This window comes from Cydia amplana, chromosome 10, assembly GCF_948474715.1.
Source record: "Cydia amplana chromosome 10, ilCydAmpl1.1, whole genome shotgun sequence".
NCBI classification, from domain to species: domain Eukaryota; kingdom Metazoa; phylum Arthropoda; class Insecta; order Lepidoptera; family Tortricidae; genus Cydia; species Cydia amplana.
The window spans coordinates 11,560,270-11,579,508 of NC_086078.1; the positions used below are offsets into that span (position 1 = coordinate 11,560,270).

General features: G+C 35.5%; 1 protein-coding gene across 1 annotated transcript; it reads left to right on the top strand.

Moving 5' to 3' along the window:
• Positions 1-7,376: 7,376 nt before the first annotated feature.
• Positions 7,377-18,885, top strand: LOC134651315 (glutamate receptor ionotropic, kainate 2-like). Its single transcript, XM_063506375.1, has 17 exons — positions 7,377-7,596; positions 8,102-8,200; positions 8,428-8,571; positions 10,918-11,027; positions 11,768-11,924; positions 12,460-12,668; positions 13,164-13,349; positions 13,772-13,924; positions 14,424-14,861; positions 15,289-15,512; positions 15,944-16,081; positions 16,698-16,896; positions 17,097-17,191; positions 17,398-17,534; positions 17,904-18,016; positions 18,198-18,356; positions 18,647-18,885. Exons 1-17 carry the CDS (start codon positions 7,581-7,583, stop codon positions 18,830-18,832), a joined length of 2,763 nt encoding a protein of 920 aa, XP_063362445.1. The 5' UTR covers positions 7,377-7,580; the 3' UTR covers positions 18,833-18,885.
• The last annotated feature ends 354 nt before the right edge of the window (positions 18,886-19,239 follow it).

Below are 19,239 nucleotides of genomic sequence, written 5' to 3' on the forward strand. Positions count from 1 at the left end.
CCTTGGCGTTAATCCTGAGACTGTTTATTTGAACACTTTTGAACTTATTTAAAAAGGTTTATGATACGATAAAAAGTGCTTAGGTATTGCAAATGCGACTAGTTAGGTCGTATTTTAACACATTTGCTGTTACAATTTGTACAAACTAAAAACTAGTATCTCTGTAAGCTGTAGACATGCCAAACTGTCATGGCTTCACGATTATAAATATTATCCAAAAAATGAATCAACAAAAAAAAACAACGGGTTGCACTCCGGGAATGCCGGCAGAAGTGAAAACTAGTGACTAGTGGAAAATGTCTGCAGCACTATGTATAAATGAGGTTAACGCCACCTAGCGTTATTTCGTCGCATTACTTGAAACCCCTAAGTACATCACTGTTAGTACTCGAGTTATATTATTACCAGTTAGAGGGAAACTCACTAGATGGCATTTAAATCAATAAAGAAAAACTCAATGACACTGTAACAGTTTTTAGATCAGGTCACGTGTCCGTCTTACGTCTTACGAATCTTACCTCTCGCGAGTTTAACATTTTTTCCCCATCACAAAAAGTGCACAGCGCCGCTAAAGAAGTTTTCACTTAAAAAAAAACAATTCTAACAATTTTTCAGGATAATCGGTTGAGAGATGCAACCTGTATAGGAGAAAAGCTAGACATACATAATAACTTTTGCCCAAGCTGCAACTGCAACGGAGACACTCGCTCGCGCTTCGCACTCGCTTTGTTTAAAATTGAAATCCCCTTTTTGAATAAAAGGTAAAAAAAAATTATATCAGTTTATCAACCATTAGTTTGACCTTAGCAAGTTGAGCTGAATAACCAGTTAGCACTTCAAAAACAAATTAAATTAATCCCATTCCACTTGAGTATGAAACACTAGCTGTTGCCCGCGACTTCGTACGCGTGGATTTGTATATTGGTGGTTATATATTCTACATGAGCTTAGAACATTATGCAGCAAAAGATCGCAGTAGGACGGTTAATCATTTGTTAATTATTAATATTACAACGCATGATACTTGTCTTTCACAACCTACGAAGCTTCAAGCCCCTAACTGAATAAAATTGTTCTCGATATAATCCCTCTCAACCAGAAGATTTTCATGTCCTCTATTTAATAAAACCTACTACTTAACTACCTATTTACGAAGTTTGAAGTTCCTAGCTTTAAATAAAATTTGAACCCTATACAAACTTTCAACCCGTTTTTAACCATTATAGGGGATGAATTTTTAAAAACGCTGAAATTACTTTTCTTGTATTTTAATAATATGCCCATATACAAAGTTTACAACGATTCAAGTCCCGCACTCAAATGAATGTTTGACCTCCATACAAATCTTCAACCCCTTTTTCACCACCATGGGGATGAATTATCAAAAACTCTGAAATTAATTTTCTTCTCTTTTGATGAAATACCTTTTTACGAAGTTTCAAGTTTATTTGCAACTTTACAAACTTTCAACCCCCTTTCGACCCTTTAATAGATGAATTTTAAAAACGCTGAATTTACTTTTCTCGTATTTTAATAAAATGCCATTTTACAAAGATTCAAGCCCCGCACTCACAAAAATGTTTGATCTCCATACAAACTTTTTACCCTTTTTCACCACTTTGAGAGATGAAAATTCAAAAACGCTGAAATAAGTTTTCTTCTCTTTTAATAAAATACCTTTTTAAGAAGTCTCGAGTTCCTAGCTTAAAATAAAATGTGAACCCCATAAAAACTTTCAACCCCTTTTTAACCCTTTTAAGGGATGTACTTTTAAAAACGCTGAAATTACTTTTCTTGTATTCTAATAAATGCCTCTGTACAAAAATTCAAGCGCCGCACTCACAAAAATATCTGATCTCCATACAAACTTTCAACCCCTTTTTCACCACCTTCAGATATGAATTTTCAAAAACGCTGTAATTAGTTTTAATTTAATACCTTTTTACGAAGTTTCAAGTTCCTAGCTTAAAATAAGATTTGAAACCCGTACAAACTTTCAACCCCTTTTTAACCCTGTAAGGGGATGAATTTTACAAAACGCTAAAACTACTTTTCCTGTCTTCTAATAATATCCCCAAATCCAAAGATTCAAGTCCCGCGCTCGAAAAAATGTTTGATATCAATACAAATTTTCAACCCCTTTTTCACCACCTTACAGGATGAATTTTCAAAAACGCTGAAATTAGTTTTCTTGTATTTTAATTTAATAACTTTTTACAAAGTTTCAAGTTCCTAGCTTAAAATAAAATTTGAACGCTATACGAACTTCAACCCCTTTTTAACCCTTTTAGGGGATGAATTTTACAAAACGCTGAAATTACTTTTCTTGTCTTCTAATAATATCCCCAAATCCAAAGATTCAAGTCCCGCGCTCGAAAAAATGTTTGATATCAATACAAACTTTCAACCCCTTTTTCACCACCTTACAGGATGAATTTTCAAAAACGCTGAAATCAGTTTTCTTGTATTTAATTTAATACCTTTTTACGAAGTTTCAAGTTCCTAGCTTAAAATAAAATTTGAAACCCGTACAAATTTTCAACCCCTTTTTAACCCTGTTAGGGGATGAATTTTACAAAACGCTGAAATTACTTTTCCTGTCTTCTAATAATATCCCCAAATACAAAGACTCAAGTCCCGCGCTCGAAAAAATATTTGATATCCATACAAATTTTCAACCCCTTTTTCACCACCTTAGGGGATGAATTTTCAAAAACGCTGAAATTAATTTTCTTGTATTTTAATTTAATAACTTTTTACAAAATTTCAAGTTCCTAGCTTAAAATAAAATTTGAACCCTATACGAACTTTCAACCCATTTTTAACCCTATTAGGGGATGAATTTTACAAAACGCTGAAATTACTTTTCTTGTCTTCTAATAATATCCCCAAATGCAAAGATTCAAGTCCCGCGCTCGAAAAAATATTTGATATCCATACAAACTTTCAACCCCTTTTTCACCACCTTAGGGGATGAATTTTCAAAAACGCTGAAATTAGTTTTCTTGCATATTGAAAATATATCTTTTTACGAAGTTTCAAGTTCTTAGCTTAAAATAAAATTTGAACCCTATACGAATTTTCAACCCTTTTTTAACCCTGTTAGGGGATGAATTTTACAAAACACTGAAATTACTTTTCCTGTCTTCTAATAATATCGCCAAATGCAAAGATTCAAGTCCCGCGCTCGAAAAAATATTTGATCTCCATACAAACTTTCAACCCCTTTTTCACCACCTTGGGGGATGAATTTTCAAAAACGATGAAATTTTTTTTCTTGTATTTTAATTTAATACCTTTCTGCAAAGTCTCAAGTTCCTAGATCAAAATAAAATTTGCACCCCAAGACGAACTTTCATCCCCTTTTTAACCCCCTTAGGGGTTGAATTTCCAAAAACGTTGCAATTACTTTTTTTTGTAACCGGCTATTATGCCTTTCTAAGAAGTTTCAAAGCATTTGTAATGGATTCAAACTTTCAACCCCTTTTTAACCCTGTTAGGGGATGAATTTTCAAAAACGCTGAAATTACTTTTCCTGTCTTATAATAATATCCCCATATGCAAAGTTTCAAGTCCCACACTCACAAAAATATTTGATCACCATACAAACTTTTAACCCCTTTTTCACCACCTTGGGGGATGAATTTTCAAAAACGCTGAAATTAGTTTTCTTGTTTTTTAATATAATACATTTTTACAAAGTTTCAAATTCTTAGCTTAAAATAAAACTTGTTCCCCATACAACCTTTCATCCCCTTTTTAACCCCCTTAGGGGTTGAATTTTTCAAAATCGCTTCTTATCTCTTGTACACTTTATAAATGCAACCTAGTGTGCAAATTTCAACTTTCTATCTTTTGTAGTTTCGGCTCTGCGTTGATGAATCAGTCAGTCAGTCAGTCAGTCAGTCAGTCAGTCAGGACACTTGCATTTATATATATAGATTAACCAACACGTTCTCCACCCTTTAACTTTATACTTCTTATAATTCAGTGAACACTTGTTAAATTATCCTCTTCGTGTCAAAGGTTTACAATTACTTACCTTGAATTTTGTCTTAAGTATAATTTTGGCAACTCAATGTCTGGAAAATTGTAGGTATTAGGAATTTCACCTTGCTACATTTTCCGTTTCTGTGAGCTTTCCTCTGAGCCTAGGAATTTTCTTTGAGTAAGACAATAATTTATAATGAAAAATGTACAGTTAACATCAATAGAGTCTGTTCGGAAAGAGAAGAGTCGTGGAATGTATTGGGCCCCATACATTGCTCGACTCTTCTCTTTCCGCACAGACTCTAGTAGTGAATGAAAACCCCACCAAAAGTATCTGCCATTCGGTTTTTGAAGTGAAAAATTCTTTAGCGGCGCTGGGCACTTTTTGAAGTGGGGAAAAAATGATAAACTCGAGACAGCGTAAGGCGATCACGTGACCGTAAGGGGCGTAAGGCGATCACGTGACCGTAAGGGGCGTAAGGCGATCACGTGACCGTAAGCCCCGTAAGGTGGCCACTCATAATTTAAATGGCATTTAAATCAATAAAGAAAAACTCAATGTTATTTGACATTTATGTTGCGAACTCCTTTTCAAGACTCTTTACCTATGTTCAAATAATTTGACGTTGTCATGGCAGTATGTAAATAAACATGTCAATGAAAAAGTGTGATCTTATTTGAGAATGATATTAATATATAATGAATAAATAGAATACCTCCGCTAAACGTATGTATCGTGTTACCGGGCGTCGGTAACATAGTGAGGTGAGTTTTCACTTCTATCGGCACTCCTGGAGTGCAACCGTTGTTGCTTGTTTTTCAAATAGAGACAGGTGTCTCTACAGTTCACGTCCTAAAGTAGATACTTATGTGATACAGTCTAATTGTTCTACATGCAAGGACATTCTCATGCACGCATATGTTGGTTACCTGGATTATTAGCGTCCTCAAAGCTTTAATCTAATTGTCCTTCTTTATTAAATAATAATCACTTTGATGTTCCCCGGAGATGCATTCGTGACTACTCGTATTTTTTTGTTTTCAAATGTTAAAACGGAGCAAGTGGATCTCGTTAAATTATTTTAATGAGGATTTCCTTCTACGGCACTGGGTCGTGAAATAATTAAGCGATGTAAATATTCAGTTGAAGAGGGTATATTTTCAGCACAACATGCCTAGGCCACATACATTTCGTGAAATAAATTGTTAGTTGAGTGTTTTCCAAAAAAATTACATTTCATTCATGTCTTCAAAATATTGACTTCTTGGGCTCATTTTACTCAGAATCACTTTTTCATTCACGCCTCATACATGAAAAAATGTGTCCCAAGATTTCCTTTCCAGATCGTCACATTTTTTATGAATAATTTTTTTATTTGTATGAACGTGACGCACTGGAGAAATATTTTTTCATACAAAATATTTGGGACACATTTTTTCATGTATGAGGCATGAATATACAAATGATTCTGAGTAAAATGAGCCCAAGAAGACAATATTTTGAAGACATGAATGAAATGTACTTTTTTTTTGGAAAACGCTCAGTTAACTAAATATGTAAAGTTTTGTTGACCTACTGCCAAACTAAACAAAGCTTTTTATAATAGCCGGTGAAATGCCTACCTAATTAAAAGATAAATTATAATATACATAATAAGCTATAACACGGAAATAGAAAGTAAATATTCGTGATAAACACACAAATAAAAGACCTTACTGGTTTCAAACCCAGGATCTTCAGCTTCAGGCAGGGTCACTACCACGTTACGTCACTACTATAACAAGGAAGGGTACCGTACTGGCCGGCTCCGATTTGATTTATTTTTATATATACTTATGTTATAGAGCAGTCTAAAATAACAGATACGTATTTTTTTAGCTGCCCATACTCATCTTACTGGGAGAAATTGGCCTCCAAAGTACTGAAAAGTGACAAAACGCTCTAACTTCTATAGAGAGTTTTGTTCAAGCAAATTGCTAGTTAATTACTGGTTTGAATATATGTTGATGAACATGAAAAAATAATGGACACTCCATACTCCGGCAGCTAATAAAAATACGTGTCTGTTATTAGACTACTCTATAACATTTATAAAAATAAACCAAATCGGAGCCGGACAGTTGGGTACCCTTCCCTGTAAGCTAGGCTAGGAGGCCATTAGGTATTAATAACAATTTTCCAAGAGTAAATAGTTACTTTTCCCAACTGCAGAAGACCTAATTGGTCTTAATTTTCCATCTTGATTTGGGAATTGAAAATATCACTCTAAACAGTAACTTTCGCGAATGTTTTGCTTTACGACTTTATGTGATTGTAGGTGTGCTACCTTTGACAGGTGAAAAGTAAATTTACACATTCGCCAATCTATCCCTAGTTTGGTCTAAGCTATAAAATACTCTATGTCAAGGCAATAAGAGCTATGGTATTTCGGAGTTGTTAGTAATGTTGGCGTGTTTGTGTAAAGGACTGTTTGCAAGTCCATTTTCCACGATAGAAATGCTCTCTGTTTAGGTACACGTGTTTGGAGTTGTTTTAGCATAGCATGTGTTCAGTCAAGCTGTGTAATTTCTATTGCTCGCCCAGCCCAGGAGCCCAGGTGAGACACAGTAGCAGTGTGATTTTGGTTTCGGAATCTGTAATAACTATGGGAAATCGGATAAGGATCCGAATTTTATATTGCTATGTCTGAGTGTTCGATCAATCAGAACACCCCAGAAACTAAATACATGATGTTACTTATTTTGTTCCTGAGAATTCTAGCGATTAAGTCATTTAAAATACGTTATATTATATTTGTTTGTTCGTTGGGCAGCATTTGAGCTCTACACCAAATCTTTTGCTTGAAAACTGAATGTTTCCGTGTTAAAGGGAAAGGGTGCAAAATAGTTCTCCATCCAGTTTGAGGTGTAGGTATACAATATATTAGATATCTCATATAATAATACGAATATCTTATTAGAGTATAATATAAAGAGTACCTATAATATACAAATATTGTCAACTATTTAGTGCACTAATACTAAATGGTTGACTATATTTTTTTAAAGATACCTACTTATCCTTTGAAGCAATATGTTGGACTGGCAGAATCATTTCCACATTCATAAATTTCATAATGTGTAAAATATTTTAACTGACCTGCATAACTGTCAGCTCTAATTGTAGGAAATAACCGGTACCTGTTTTAATGCTTTATTATGTTATTACGTTTAAAGATAGACAATGTTACTGGAATATTTTATGGTGGCAATGTTCAATGTAGAACGTACCCATTCTAGAAAAAAATCGAATGCTTTTGTTTACTCGTATTAGCCCTCAGACTTGTAATCTCGCGTCCTAATTTCATAAATCTATTTTTGTTTAACCCGAATGCTGAGCACAGCTGTGATAATGGGCACTCAGCCCGTAGTGTCCGGTCGGAAGCGTGCACTGACGTGCATCTATGCACTCTGTTGCAGAATTCAAAGCCATGTTTGCCGTGTCCCGAGTAAACACTGGCGGACAGACGAAGTTGTAATGCGACATCTGGGCACGCTGAATCTCATTGTTCCATTTCGCTACTTTTATCCAGGAAAATCTCATTTCGAAAATGTTACGGCACCAGGGCGAGTATTACTTTTATACTTTTGTCCGAGAACTTTGGCGAGAATTTACTTGGAATTGGGTTTTCATATTTTATTATCTATAAAGTCGTCATTTTTATTTTACGATCTTCTTGCCGATATTGATGCGGATAATAAAGCTGGCTACGGCACTATTATCGAAAAAATTATAAAAAATAAGCGAATTATCCTGTATTATCTCTCTTTTCCTAATGTAAATTTAGCGATATATTATTCAGAAATTCTCAGATAATTTGTTGTAAGCATACCTAATTGTTTTGTTTTCACCGGCAAATTTAGGAAAATATAGAAATGGCTCCTACAAAACAGGAATTACCCTTGTGGCATTCGAGAAGAAAAATATATTTAAGAATTTATAACCACGTGCTGCTGACTACGAACTGAATGAGATGAAATATTGGTGGATTATTAAATACGCCGGGCGCATATTGGCATAACTGAATTTGTAAGCAAGCTCCGTTTGAACGCTGCTGTTTGAATTTTCCAGGAATAAATTACGTGACAGTTGTAACAATTCTGCTTTCTGCCGGCTACAGTGAGACTGCATTCAGAAACTTGGAATCTCTTAAGACTCCGATAAATATTGGTAAGGGGCTCTGTTACAGTGCAGACTTGAAAGTCGTTTCATTGTTTCACAGTTCTGTTTAACTTATATTTTCACCTAGACTAGGCGGATAACATTATAGCTTCCAAACTGTTATAGGTACCTACTTGAGAAGTTTAGATTTAGATGCAGGTTTACCCTAGAAAATAAAAATATAATTTGGATATTTTATTAACCCGTAAAAATAACATTGAAATGTACGATTTCAGGTGCCATATTACCACCAAACACTATTACTGAGGTGGCATTCGCCTCCGCTCTAGCCCGCGCTTCTATGGAGAGTGAACATTACCTGTTTATAATGAAAGTCGAATATATACCCAATGAAGACAGCTTTGCTGCGGCTAAAGCTGGTAATAACTGTTTATGACAAAACTTTGATATAAATACCTACTTGTGACTAATATATGTTACAAAATAATTGTTAATTTTTCGAAAAGTGTTTACATATTAAATTTTCCGCGTGAGAATATTACGTTTAAAGTTTTGTAAAAGGTCGTTGTGGATACTAATAGTCACCTTAACACAAAAATTACTGCCATTGCTTTTACTGAACAACTTTCAAAGTTTCACGTCTCAGCGCGTTGAGCTTCGTCAGTAAGCATGCCAGTTTTTGCACGAAAATGACATTAGGGGCATTTCATATGAAGCGGACAGGAAAAAAAAAGTGAGGTTCCCGAATTTGTTTATATTTGGTTTAGTTCTTCTTCTAGTAGGTATAAAACCGGACGCCAAATATTTTTTATATATGACGTTTATTTTAAAAATTATGAGCTTTTCAAAAATTACCGTAATTGAAATTCCGATTTTTTTTAACTCGAATATCGAATAATTAAAATATATAACTTATTATTAAACCAAGCGTTTTGTATAGAATGTTTAATGATCTTTGCAGCGAAGAAATAAATTTTGAAAAATAAATAAAAAATATTGGTTAAAACCGGAAGTAAACTTTTCGAAACCATTTTTCGAAAACTTTGACCAGTTTTTTTTTAATTATTTTTATCTCAAAATATAGCCCTAAGTATGTACAAAATACACTAGAAGTTGCAGAATGGGATCTCCATTAGTTAAGACAATAGGTCAATAAATGTACATACATGTCGCCCTGAGTGCGACGTACCGTCCCCTACGTCCGTGTATACACATACATATAGCAGCTGTTTAGCTTAAAAGAACATGTATTCAGTAAGACTGCTGGTAAATTCTAATCATAACATAATGAAATAAGAAAGTCAATAATTCTAACCAGTTTATTTCATAATTTTTATTATTTTACAATAAGAATCTATGCTAAAGCTCGTTCTTTTTATAAGAAGACCGTCAGTTTTTGGAATAAACGCATGAAACTTTTTTGTTCCTGGAATCGTGACTGCGGAATCAAACCTGGCCTGCAAAAATATCCTCTGACGTTGAATATCGTCTTTAGAGCAATAGTAGATTGCCGTTTGCTTCAAAGATGATTTTGCCCAGTCATACAATCGCTTTGGTGAAATTATTGATCTACTTGGAGGTAACTGCAAACTTGCACGCGTCGCCAAACGTTTCAGGTTCCCTCCGAGACCGTCGCAGGGCCCTTTACCGTGAGATGTTGCGTGAAAATGTGCTTCTGCATTCGTATTAAAATCATCCTCGTAATGAATAAGATTAACAAAGTTAAACCTATTTTTAAAATGTTGTGAGGCACCATCGGTTATGTATATGATTTTAGATGCAACTATTTCTTTTTCTGAAAGGTGCTTGTACAGTAATATTTGGTAAGCATAATAGGTAGCTGTGTCATGTTTTAAGTCATCGGAAATCATGACAATGCTGCCGTGTTTTATTTCAGTGCCATCTCTATAGTAATAAACCGAAGTTAGGAGTGTAGCTTGATCGTTATTCCAATGAAACGATTGGGCAGAATCTTGGACTACGAAACTGTAATTTTCTGCAAAATCACACTGTACGATGATTTCCCCTCCATCGATAGTCTCTTTCAGCTCTTAATAAAAATTATGAAATAAACTGGTTAGAATTGTTGACTTTCTTATTTCATTATGTTATGATTAGAATTTACCAGCAGTCTTACTGAATACATGTTCTTATAAGCTAAACAGCTGCTATATGTATGTATACCAATACGGTACGTCGCACTCAGGGCGACATGTATGTACATTTATTGACCTATTGTCTTAACCAATGGAGATCCCATTCTGCAACTTCTAGTGTATTTTGTACATACTTAGGGCTATATTTTGAGATAAAAATAAATAAAAAAAAACTGGTCAAAGTTTTCGAAAAATGGTTTCGAAAAGTTTACTTCCGGTTTTAACCATTATTTTTTATTTATTTTTCAAAATTGATTTCTTTGCTGAAAAGATCATTTAAAATTCTATACAAAACACTTGGTTTAATAATAAGTTATATATTTTAATTATTCGATATTCGAGTTTTAAAAAATCGGAATTTCAATTACGGTAATTTTTGAAAAGCTCATAATTTTTAAAATAAACGTCATATATAAAAAATATTTGGCGTCCGGTTTTATGCCTACTAGAAGAAGAACTAAACCAAATATAAACAAATTCGGGAACCTCACTTTTTTTTTCCTGTCCGCTTCATATGAAATGCCCCATTAGGTAGTACCTACTTCTGATATCGTATCCAACTTGATGATGACGAATATATGTTTTGTCTGATACTATTTGTATTTGTAGCCTGCAAGCTGATATCGGCGGGAGTGATCGCAATATTCGGCCCCACTGATGCCACTTCAGCATCCGTCGTGGAGGCACAATGCCGAGCTGCTAGAATTCCTCACATACAGGTACGAGAATTTGGTCTAGGATCGTAGTGCCCAATTATGTACCTACAATACATCTATACTATACTAATCCAAAGGGCATTAGTTCTGAAATTACATCTGTTGTTGCATCGGTCATTCGCAAAATATATGTCTGCGGTGCGGTCTAATTGGCGCACAAATAGAATAGAAACCAATAAGTCACTTCTTAAAAAAAATATGTCCAGAAAAATATGTACAAGGTACACAAGATTATATTTAGTTTCACCTGTCTGAGCGTCTAGACAAAGAGACAGCGTGTAGTCGAAACTTGCAAGTTTGACCTACTTCTCGGTATGTATGTGATTTCTCAGTATGCGATTGACCTGTAATTTAATTGCATGTGTGGTAATAGTAAAGGAGTTCAAAGTTAGAGACGGTGCGGGAAGAGAAGAGTCGTGGAATGTATGGGGCCCAATACATTCCACGAGTCTTCTCTTTCCGAACAGACTCTAGCCATAGTATAACGGCTGGACACTTGGACAGTCAAATTTTGCAATTTAGAATTGTTTTGATGACTACAAAGAAAAGACATGAAAGAGTCTTATGAGGCTTAATTACAATTATCTACTTAACTAAGGTATTAATTTTGTACTAAGCAAATTCAACTGATAATGAAACCATAATGACCCAATGTTGGTCGCTGTCGCCGTTTAGATAGATTCTCGTCCGGGGACAGCAAATTTTTAATTTTTCCTTTATTTCAAACATTATACTATTTTTAGGCTGTGTGGCGTCCGCCACCCATTCGAGGCTACCAGCAACCCACACCGCCGGGTATCAACTTGTATCCCGAGGCAGTGGCCCTGTCGAAGGCGGTCGCGCATTTTATCAAGGACAGTGATTGGAACTCCTACACGTTGCTTTACGACGATGATTATGGTCGGTATTATTTATATAAATTTGACTCATCGGCTTGCCCAATAAGTGATAAATAATTCAGTGAAGTAGACAATATGCCCATAATTAGAATTTATTAATTAGAGTTTTGATTAGAAGATTCTAAGTGTAAGTAATGTTCAATCTAACCGATTATCTACTTATCTAGTTTACCCCGTATTAATCCCCGATTTCTTTAAATTTACTATATCTCATATCATATCTTTATGAAGCATCTGTGTGCCCATCATAAATTACCTACGTCCTAATCAGTAAATGAACAAAATTAAATCAAAACTGACTTTCGAATAGGTTATGGACTCATTACTGAACGTGAAGACAGTGCCATACGGCCCAATTCGAACAATGCTTATAAATGTCCCACATATACGATACTAATCTGTCAGTGACGTTTTTTGTTGAAGAAATGTCACTTTTGACACTGATAGATCAGTATCGTATCGGTGTGTCATCTTATAAGCATTGCTCGAATTGGGCCGAGATTTATTTATGTCGCAACTATTCTTTTTTTTACCAGGTCTGATAAGGCTTCAAGAAATCCTCAAATACGCTGACCCGGAACACAAATGGTCGGCCAGGAGACTAGTGCCCGGCGAAGACAACCGGCCCTTGATGAAGTCGCTGAAGTTGGCCGGAGAAAGCAGGGTCATCCTAGACTGCCCCCCTCACAGGGTGATGGATTATCTGCGCCAAGCGAACGAGGTGCAGTTCTTTCAAGACTATATGGTGAGATATATACTTAATATACCTACATTCATAATATATATTTCCAATCCGCATTGGGCTAGCGTGGGGACTATAGCCCAAGCCCTCTCGCGCATGAGAGGAGGCCTGTACCTAGCAGTAGGACGTATATAGGCTCGAATTATTATACATTCATTGAGTTTAAGGCTTCTGTAGGTAACTATATATCATCAAGTGATTAAATAAAGTTGGATAAATAAATATACATATTAGAAGCTGAAAAAATACGAATTGTATCGTTATTTTATTAATTCAGCGGTTTCATACTAGGCACCTAAACATTAACATTTAACATCAATCTCAAAAAATGTAGTACGTACCAACGTTTGTATTTAAGAAGAAAATAAATTTATTCAGGACACTTACAATATCGCTTAAATCTATTATTACACTTTATTATACTAAGCATAAACGTTATGTCACATCGCATTTGTATATTGTGTCTATAAGTTAAAGTTACTTATGTTTATTTTTTAGAGCTACGTTCTTATGTCACTAGATGCACACACGTTGGATTTAGAAGAACTGCGTTACGGTTTGTCGAACGTGACTTGCCTGCGGATATTCGCTCATGAGGACTCAAGGACGCGCTCGTATTTAGCCGATTGGAAAGTTAGAGCCTCGCCCGAAGTGAAGATACCGAAAGATACACAGGACATTACAGTAAGTTCACGTTTCCCTTGATTACCTCTAGTTTATAACACTTTTTATGCATTTGATTTTATACTTTATCGTAATACTCATAAAGTCTGGATTACAAGCATTGTACTGTTTGGGCGTCTTTAATATTGACTCTGTGTTTCAATGTCACTTCGTAACTTGCTGAGCTTGACCATAGTTTGTTGAGTAAATGATGGACAAGGCGGTCGAAGGCAAACTGTAATTAATATCTTAAGGGAACAATACTAGATACCTACTATATAGCCAACGTTTTAGTATAGGTCCTATTTCAAACTTATCCTATATCAATTACATCGTACCGAGTCCTACATGAGCGTTACTATAGACCTATGTAACAAATGTCTTGATTGAAACTGCTTTGTTACATTATTTACGTTTATACATTTTCTTCATTGTTAATTTAGGTTGAAGTGGCATTAGCCAGCGACGCCGCAAGACTGATTACGGATGCAGTGGAAAGTGCTCCAGAGGAATTTAAAGTTGAAGCGCAGGAACTTGAATGCAACTCTGAAAGTCAGTGGGAGATCGGGGAAGAATTCATCAATCACATATTAACGGTAGACGTGACGTATAAACTCTAACCCGGAAGCCTCATGCATTTGTTTTTCTGGGAAATTTTGTTTTCACTGTATGTCATGGATGAGTGAATCCGCCCGGATCCTTTTATCGTGGTTTTTGGGACATTCGTACAACTTTTAACCCTTTAACGGTTGATGACAGAAATTACTAACAAAATATATTTCAAACGCTCGCACATTCGTACAACCTATCGGTGTCGATATGCATGTCTAGCACGATTACTTTACTATTACGCCAAGTCCCGCTTGATCTATGTAGTCGCGGGAGACATAGTAAAATCCGCAAGACATGTTGGGAAACCTGATATTTTAGATATTACTTATATTTAAATTTTCAAACGCAATCGTACATATAATCTAGACCCCTCCACACAACGCCGTCAATTTTGTCGAAAACGGCCCATTAAATACTAAACTACATTTACACTCGTTTAAATTACAATACGAAAGCTAAAATTGTTATTTCTATTATTTCCAGAACCCAATAGTGGGGATAACAGACCAGATAATGTTGGACAATACAACGGGCGAACGTATTAATTTCAACGTGGAAATAATGGAATTATCAAACAGCGGGTTTAACAGTATTGCGAAATGGAATCCAGACACCGGCTTTGTGTACGTGCGATCGCAAGACGAAGTTTCCGATCTACTTGCGGAAAAATGGCAAAATAAAACTTTTAGGGTCGTGTCCCGAATCGGAGCCCCCTATCTTGTAGAAAGGGTTCCTGAAGAAGGCGAAGAACTAACAGGAAACGACCGCTACGAAGGTTACTCAAAAGACTTGATACACGAAATCCTTAAAGAGACGCTCCATTTAAATTATGTGATTGAGATCGTGCCAGGAAATTTATACGGTTCTTACCATAAAGATACAAGGAAATGGGACGGGCTTGTCGGCCATCTTTTAGAAAGGGTTGGTTGCATTTGTTTGTAAAACACTTACATAAGCAATAAAAGTATTTATTGTACGAATGTAGAGTTAAGGTCGTAAGGATACCTAATAATATACGTTGGCAAAGACACAAAATAATCTAAACGACCTCAAAAGTCAAACAACATTTATTGCAAACATATTACTTACATAATATTAGGTAGGTTAACCTATATTAACCACTTGAGCTTACAAGTAAACGAGCTAGTTCACGTATTTTGTTCCTCTATCTGGAATCCGGATCTATACTTTTAAATTTATACCTACTTAGGTACAGAAATTCAATAAAAACTATTTTGATCATTATTTGTGATAGTTTAAAAGGATTCACCTCCTCATATCGGCAGATCCATTAAATTAGTCACCTATTTCGAATACCTACGTATTAAAAACTAAAGCTTAATTTCAGAAAGCCGACTTAGCAATATGCGACCTAACGATAACCTACGAGCGGCGGTCGGCGGTAGACTTCACCACCCCCTTCATGACCCTCGGCATCAGTATTCTGTATTCTAAACCTATTCCTCCGGCGCCAGAACTCTTCGGCTTTCTGAAGCCGTTCTCAGTCGATGTCTGGATTTATATGGCTGGTTCTTTTCTTATGGTGTCTCTGCTTTTACACATTCTAGCAAGGTATGTTAAAGTCTTATGTTTTATGGCCTCGTTGTTTCGTGTCAAAGTTGCTACAGGTGCTTATAAAAAGTCAGAATCATAAATTAACCAACAGCCTTAAATATCTCATTGTCAGTCATGCTACGCACTAACTGTACAGTCGACGTCAAAAAACTTTTTGCCTTATTATAAACCACTGCTAAATAAATGCATGCATGTTGTCGATTCTAATTTCAGAAATGTTTAGATACCTATTAGGACTTCGCAAAATTTTACGAGGTTCGCCTTTACGTCAGGTATTGTATCGGCACTGACAAATAACAAGTTTTTTTTTTCAATTAACTAACAGCCTAGGCCAAAATGTTCATATTAACCGCAAACACCGCGACTAAATTTTATGTTAGTTTACTAATTTTGAACAAGTTTAAAATATTTTTTTTAAATTCCTACAGGCTAGCACCAAATGATTGGGAAAACCCACATCCCTGTGACAAGTCGCCCGAAGAGCTGGAAAATATATGGCATATTAAAAACTCGGCTTGGCTCACCATGGGGTCTATTATGACTCAAGGCTCCGACATTTTGCCAAAGTAAGTTCCAAAACTATCATATAAATAAACCTATGCTCTTCCTCTTCATGTTTATTGGCTTTAGGAATTAATTTAGTACATTTTGGAAAAGAAACAATTTATATTTATGTCCATAAATTTAATGTATAACTAGAAACATGAGAATCAAAGAAATCTCACAGTAAGATAGGTACTTACTTAGGAACACAAACAGAACTAGTATATACTCGTATCATCTCAAACAAATCCCCTTATTATTACGCGTTTGATTTTTCTTATGATTATTAAATTAAGTAGTAAGTACTAGGTACCTATAATAAATCGGGGACGAAGTTAACTCCAAGAAAGAAAAATATATATTTACATATATAAATAAAATCTCTAGATGTGTGGAGATGAAGACAGATACTAGATGTTCTCAAAACACGTAACTCTCGCTTACTGTTTCCCCGAAAGCCTCATCAATCATCGTTTTCTTTGACGTTTATATACTTACTATGTTTCTTTAGCTGGTGATTTCTCAAATCCTTTCATATGGATGTAATCTTAACAGCAACACTACGAGTGACCATAGATGGAACTTATGTTTTTGGTTTAAAAATCTAGGTATTTTATGATAACAAGTATTTGTCACTAGGGGCTACTCCACCCGCTGGGTGTGCGGAATGTGGTGGTTCTTCGCCCTCATCATGTGCTCGTCGTACACGGCTAACCTGGCTGCTTTCTTGACCAACGCGGCCATGGACGATTCCATCAAAAGCGCGGAAGACTTGGCGGCGCAATCTAAGATCAAGTATGGGACAGTTAATGGTGGTTCTACTTATTCGTTCTTCAAGGTAATTTAAGATGACTTTTGTATGTACCTTTTATACAATTTTCAAGAAAGTTTTGTGAAGTTGATAAGTAAAATACTTGAGAATAAGTATGACAAATATGTACACTCTAGGTGATTTGTGTCGGGTGCTATTAAATTTGATTCTTTCCGGCCATTATAAACGGTATTTTTGCCTGTTTATTTCTTGTTTAATTTTTCCAGCGATCGAACTTTTCTACATATGCAAAAATGTGGACAGCAATGGAATCCGCAAGACCGTCGGTTTTTGTGCTGAACAACGATGTAGGTGTCGAAAGGTATAAAATACGCATTATATTTTCTGCAGTTATTGCTTACTTCACCCCATAAGAGATAGACTGAAAATCAGCACTATAACAAACTTTTCCATATTCCGCCGTTAACATTTTGTGAACCTATTTATTTATTATTTACATATACATACGTACGAGTAAACATCGGTAATTGTGTCATCTTGGTTTGGTAATAATATTTTTTTACAAAGGGTGCTTAAAGGCAAAAGGGAGTATGCATTTCTGATGGAGTCCACGGCCATTGAGTACCAGCTGGAGCGAAATTGCGAATTAATGCAAGTGGGCGGCTTACTTGACTCGAAGGGATATGGTATCGCTATGCCTTTTTGTGAGTATTACACATTTATTACGAGTATTTTATTTCATATATACGAGTATAACAATAAATTACCTTACGTAGATCTTGCAACCTTCTGAGTTTGCTTAAACAAGGCTACATAGTCATAATTATTGTTTACCTATACTAATTTACTTCGTTATGTGCATCCGTCATCATAAAAAGGGAGTTCTTTAAATTCGAGCCTAATAGTTAAATATCAACGAAGAAGTATTATAATGATGCTGTAGTAGTAACCAGATTAGTCTTGCAAAATATTCCTTAAACTTTCAAGGTTATCTTCTTTACTACTTTTCTGAGGTAAATATGTATATATATAGTAGTAAATAAATAATTTATGATAATATTAATATTTTTTAGTCTCCTCGTATCGCACTGCTGTAGACAATGCTGTTTTGAAATTAGCCGAAAGTGGGAGACTAGTGGAACTTAAGAATCGATGGTGGAAAGCACCGGAGGAGAACGCGTGTGTTGTAAGTAATGATAAAAAATTCATAAATAAGTGGACAGGAGACCTAACTGTCGGACCGAAAGAAAACTTTTACATTACGTACCTATAGATACATAGATTATATGATTGTAATATTTAAACTGTGAAATATTGCTATCGAACTGCTTTGAGTTGAAGTTGCTAATGACAATTTTTGTACTCAGTCGGAGGAAGCAGGCGAAGAAGGAGCGAGTGCAGCAGAACTGGGAGTGGACAATGTCGGTGGAGTGTTCATAGTGTTGGGCACCGGCTGTGGAATAGCAGCCGCCATGGGGATATTTGAGTTCTTGTGGCATGTCAAGGATGTTGCTATAGAACAAAAGGTAATAAATATCAATAGAAATTTATTTTGTAAGATTATTTTAGTGAATCACGCTACAATACTTCATCTCACCAGTTAAGGTTAGTTGAAGCAAGTGAACCTTCTTTGAAAGTTAAGGGAAAATATATTATACATAATTAATGAATTCATACTTTAATCATTAAAATCGGATCACTAGTTCCGACGGTACAGTGACACATACACGGCACAAATACTACAAGATTTCTAAAATCACAAACCATTCCCGCAGTCCGATTAAAAGCGTTTAAAATATTCTTCTACTCTGTTCAGATGTCACGGACTGAAGCATTTTGGGCGGAGTTCATTTTCGCGCTCAGTTTCTGGGAGACGGAGAAACCCGTGGCTCACTCCAGGCCATCTTCATCAGCATCCGGTTCGGGCAGTGACAACCGCTCCCGCGCCTCCTCGGTGCTACGCTCGGCTGCTGACTTGTTCCGTTTAGATGTTTTTAAATGAACCGCTAGAATAGCAGTTTTGTAGCAATTGTCTATCACCCTGCATCACGTTTGGTGCATGCAGACTTCATGTTGTTCGAAATTCGCTATTCTGTGCTTTGTTTACATAATCGCGTTATCGTAAAATATGCTGCTTTTAGTAATAACCTGCTCCAAATTAGTTCAAAACTTTGTTAAATTAATTGAATATACCTAATGTAAAAAGCAAATGAATGATCGCTATTCTGTGCTTTGTTTACATAATCGCGTTATCGTAAAATATGCTGCTTTTAGTAATAACCTGCTCCAAATTAGTTCAAAACTTTGTTAAATTAATTGAATATACCTAATGTAAAAAGCAAATGAATGATTAATTATACCTTAATATACAAAATCAGACCTTCGATAAAAAAAACAAGTGGGTGGTTT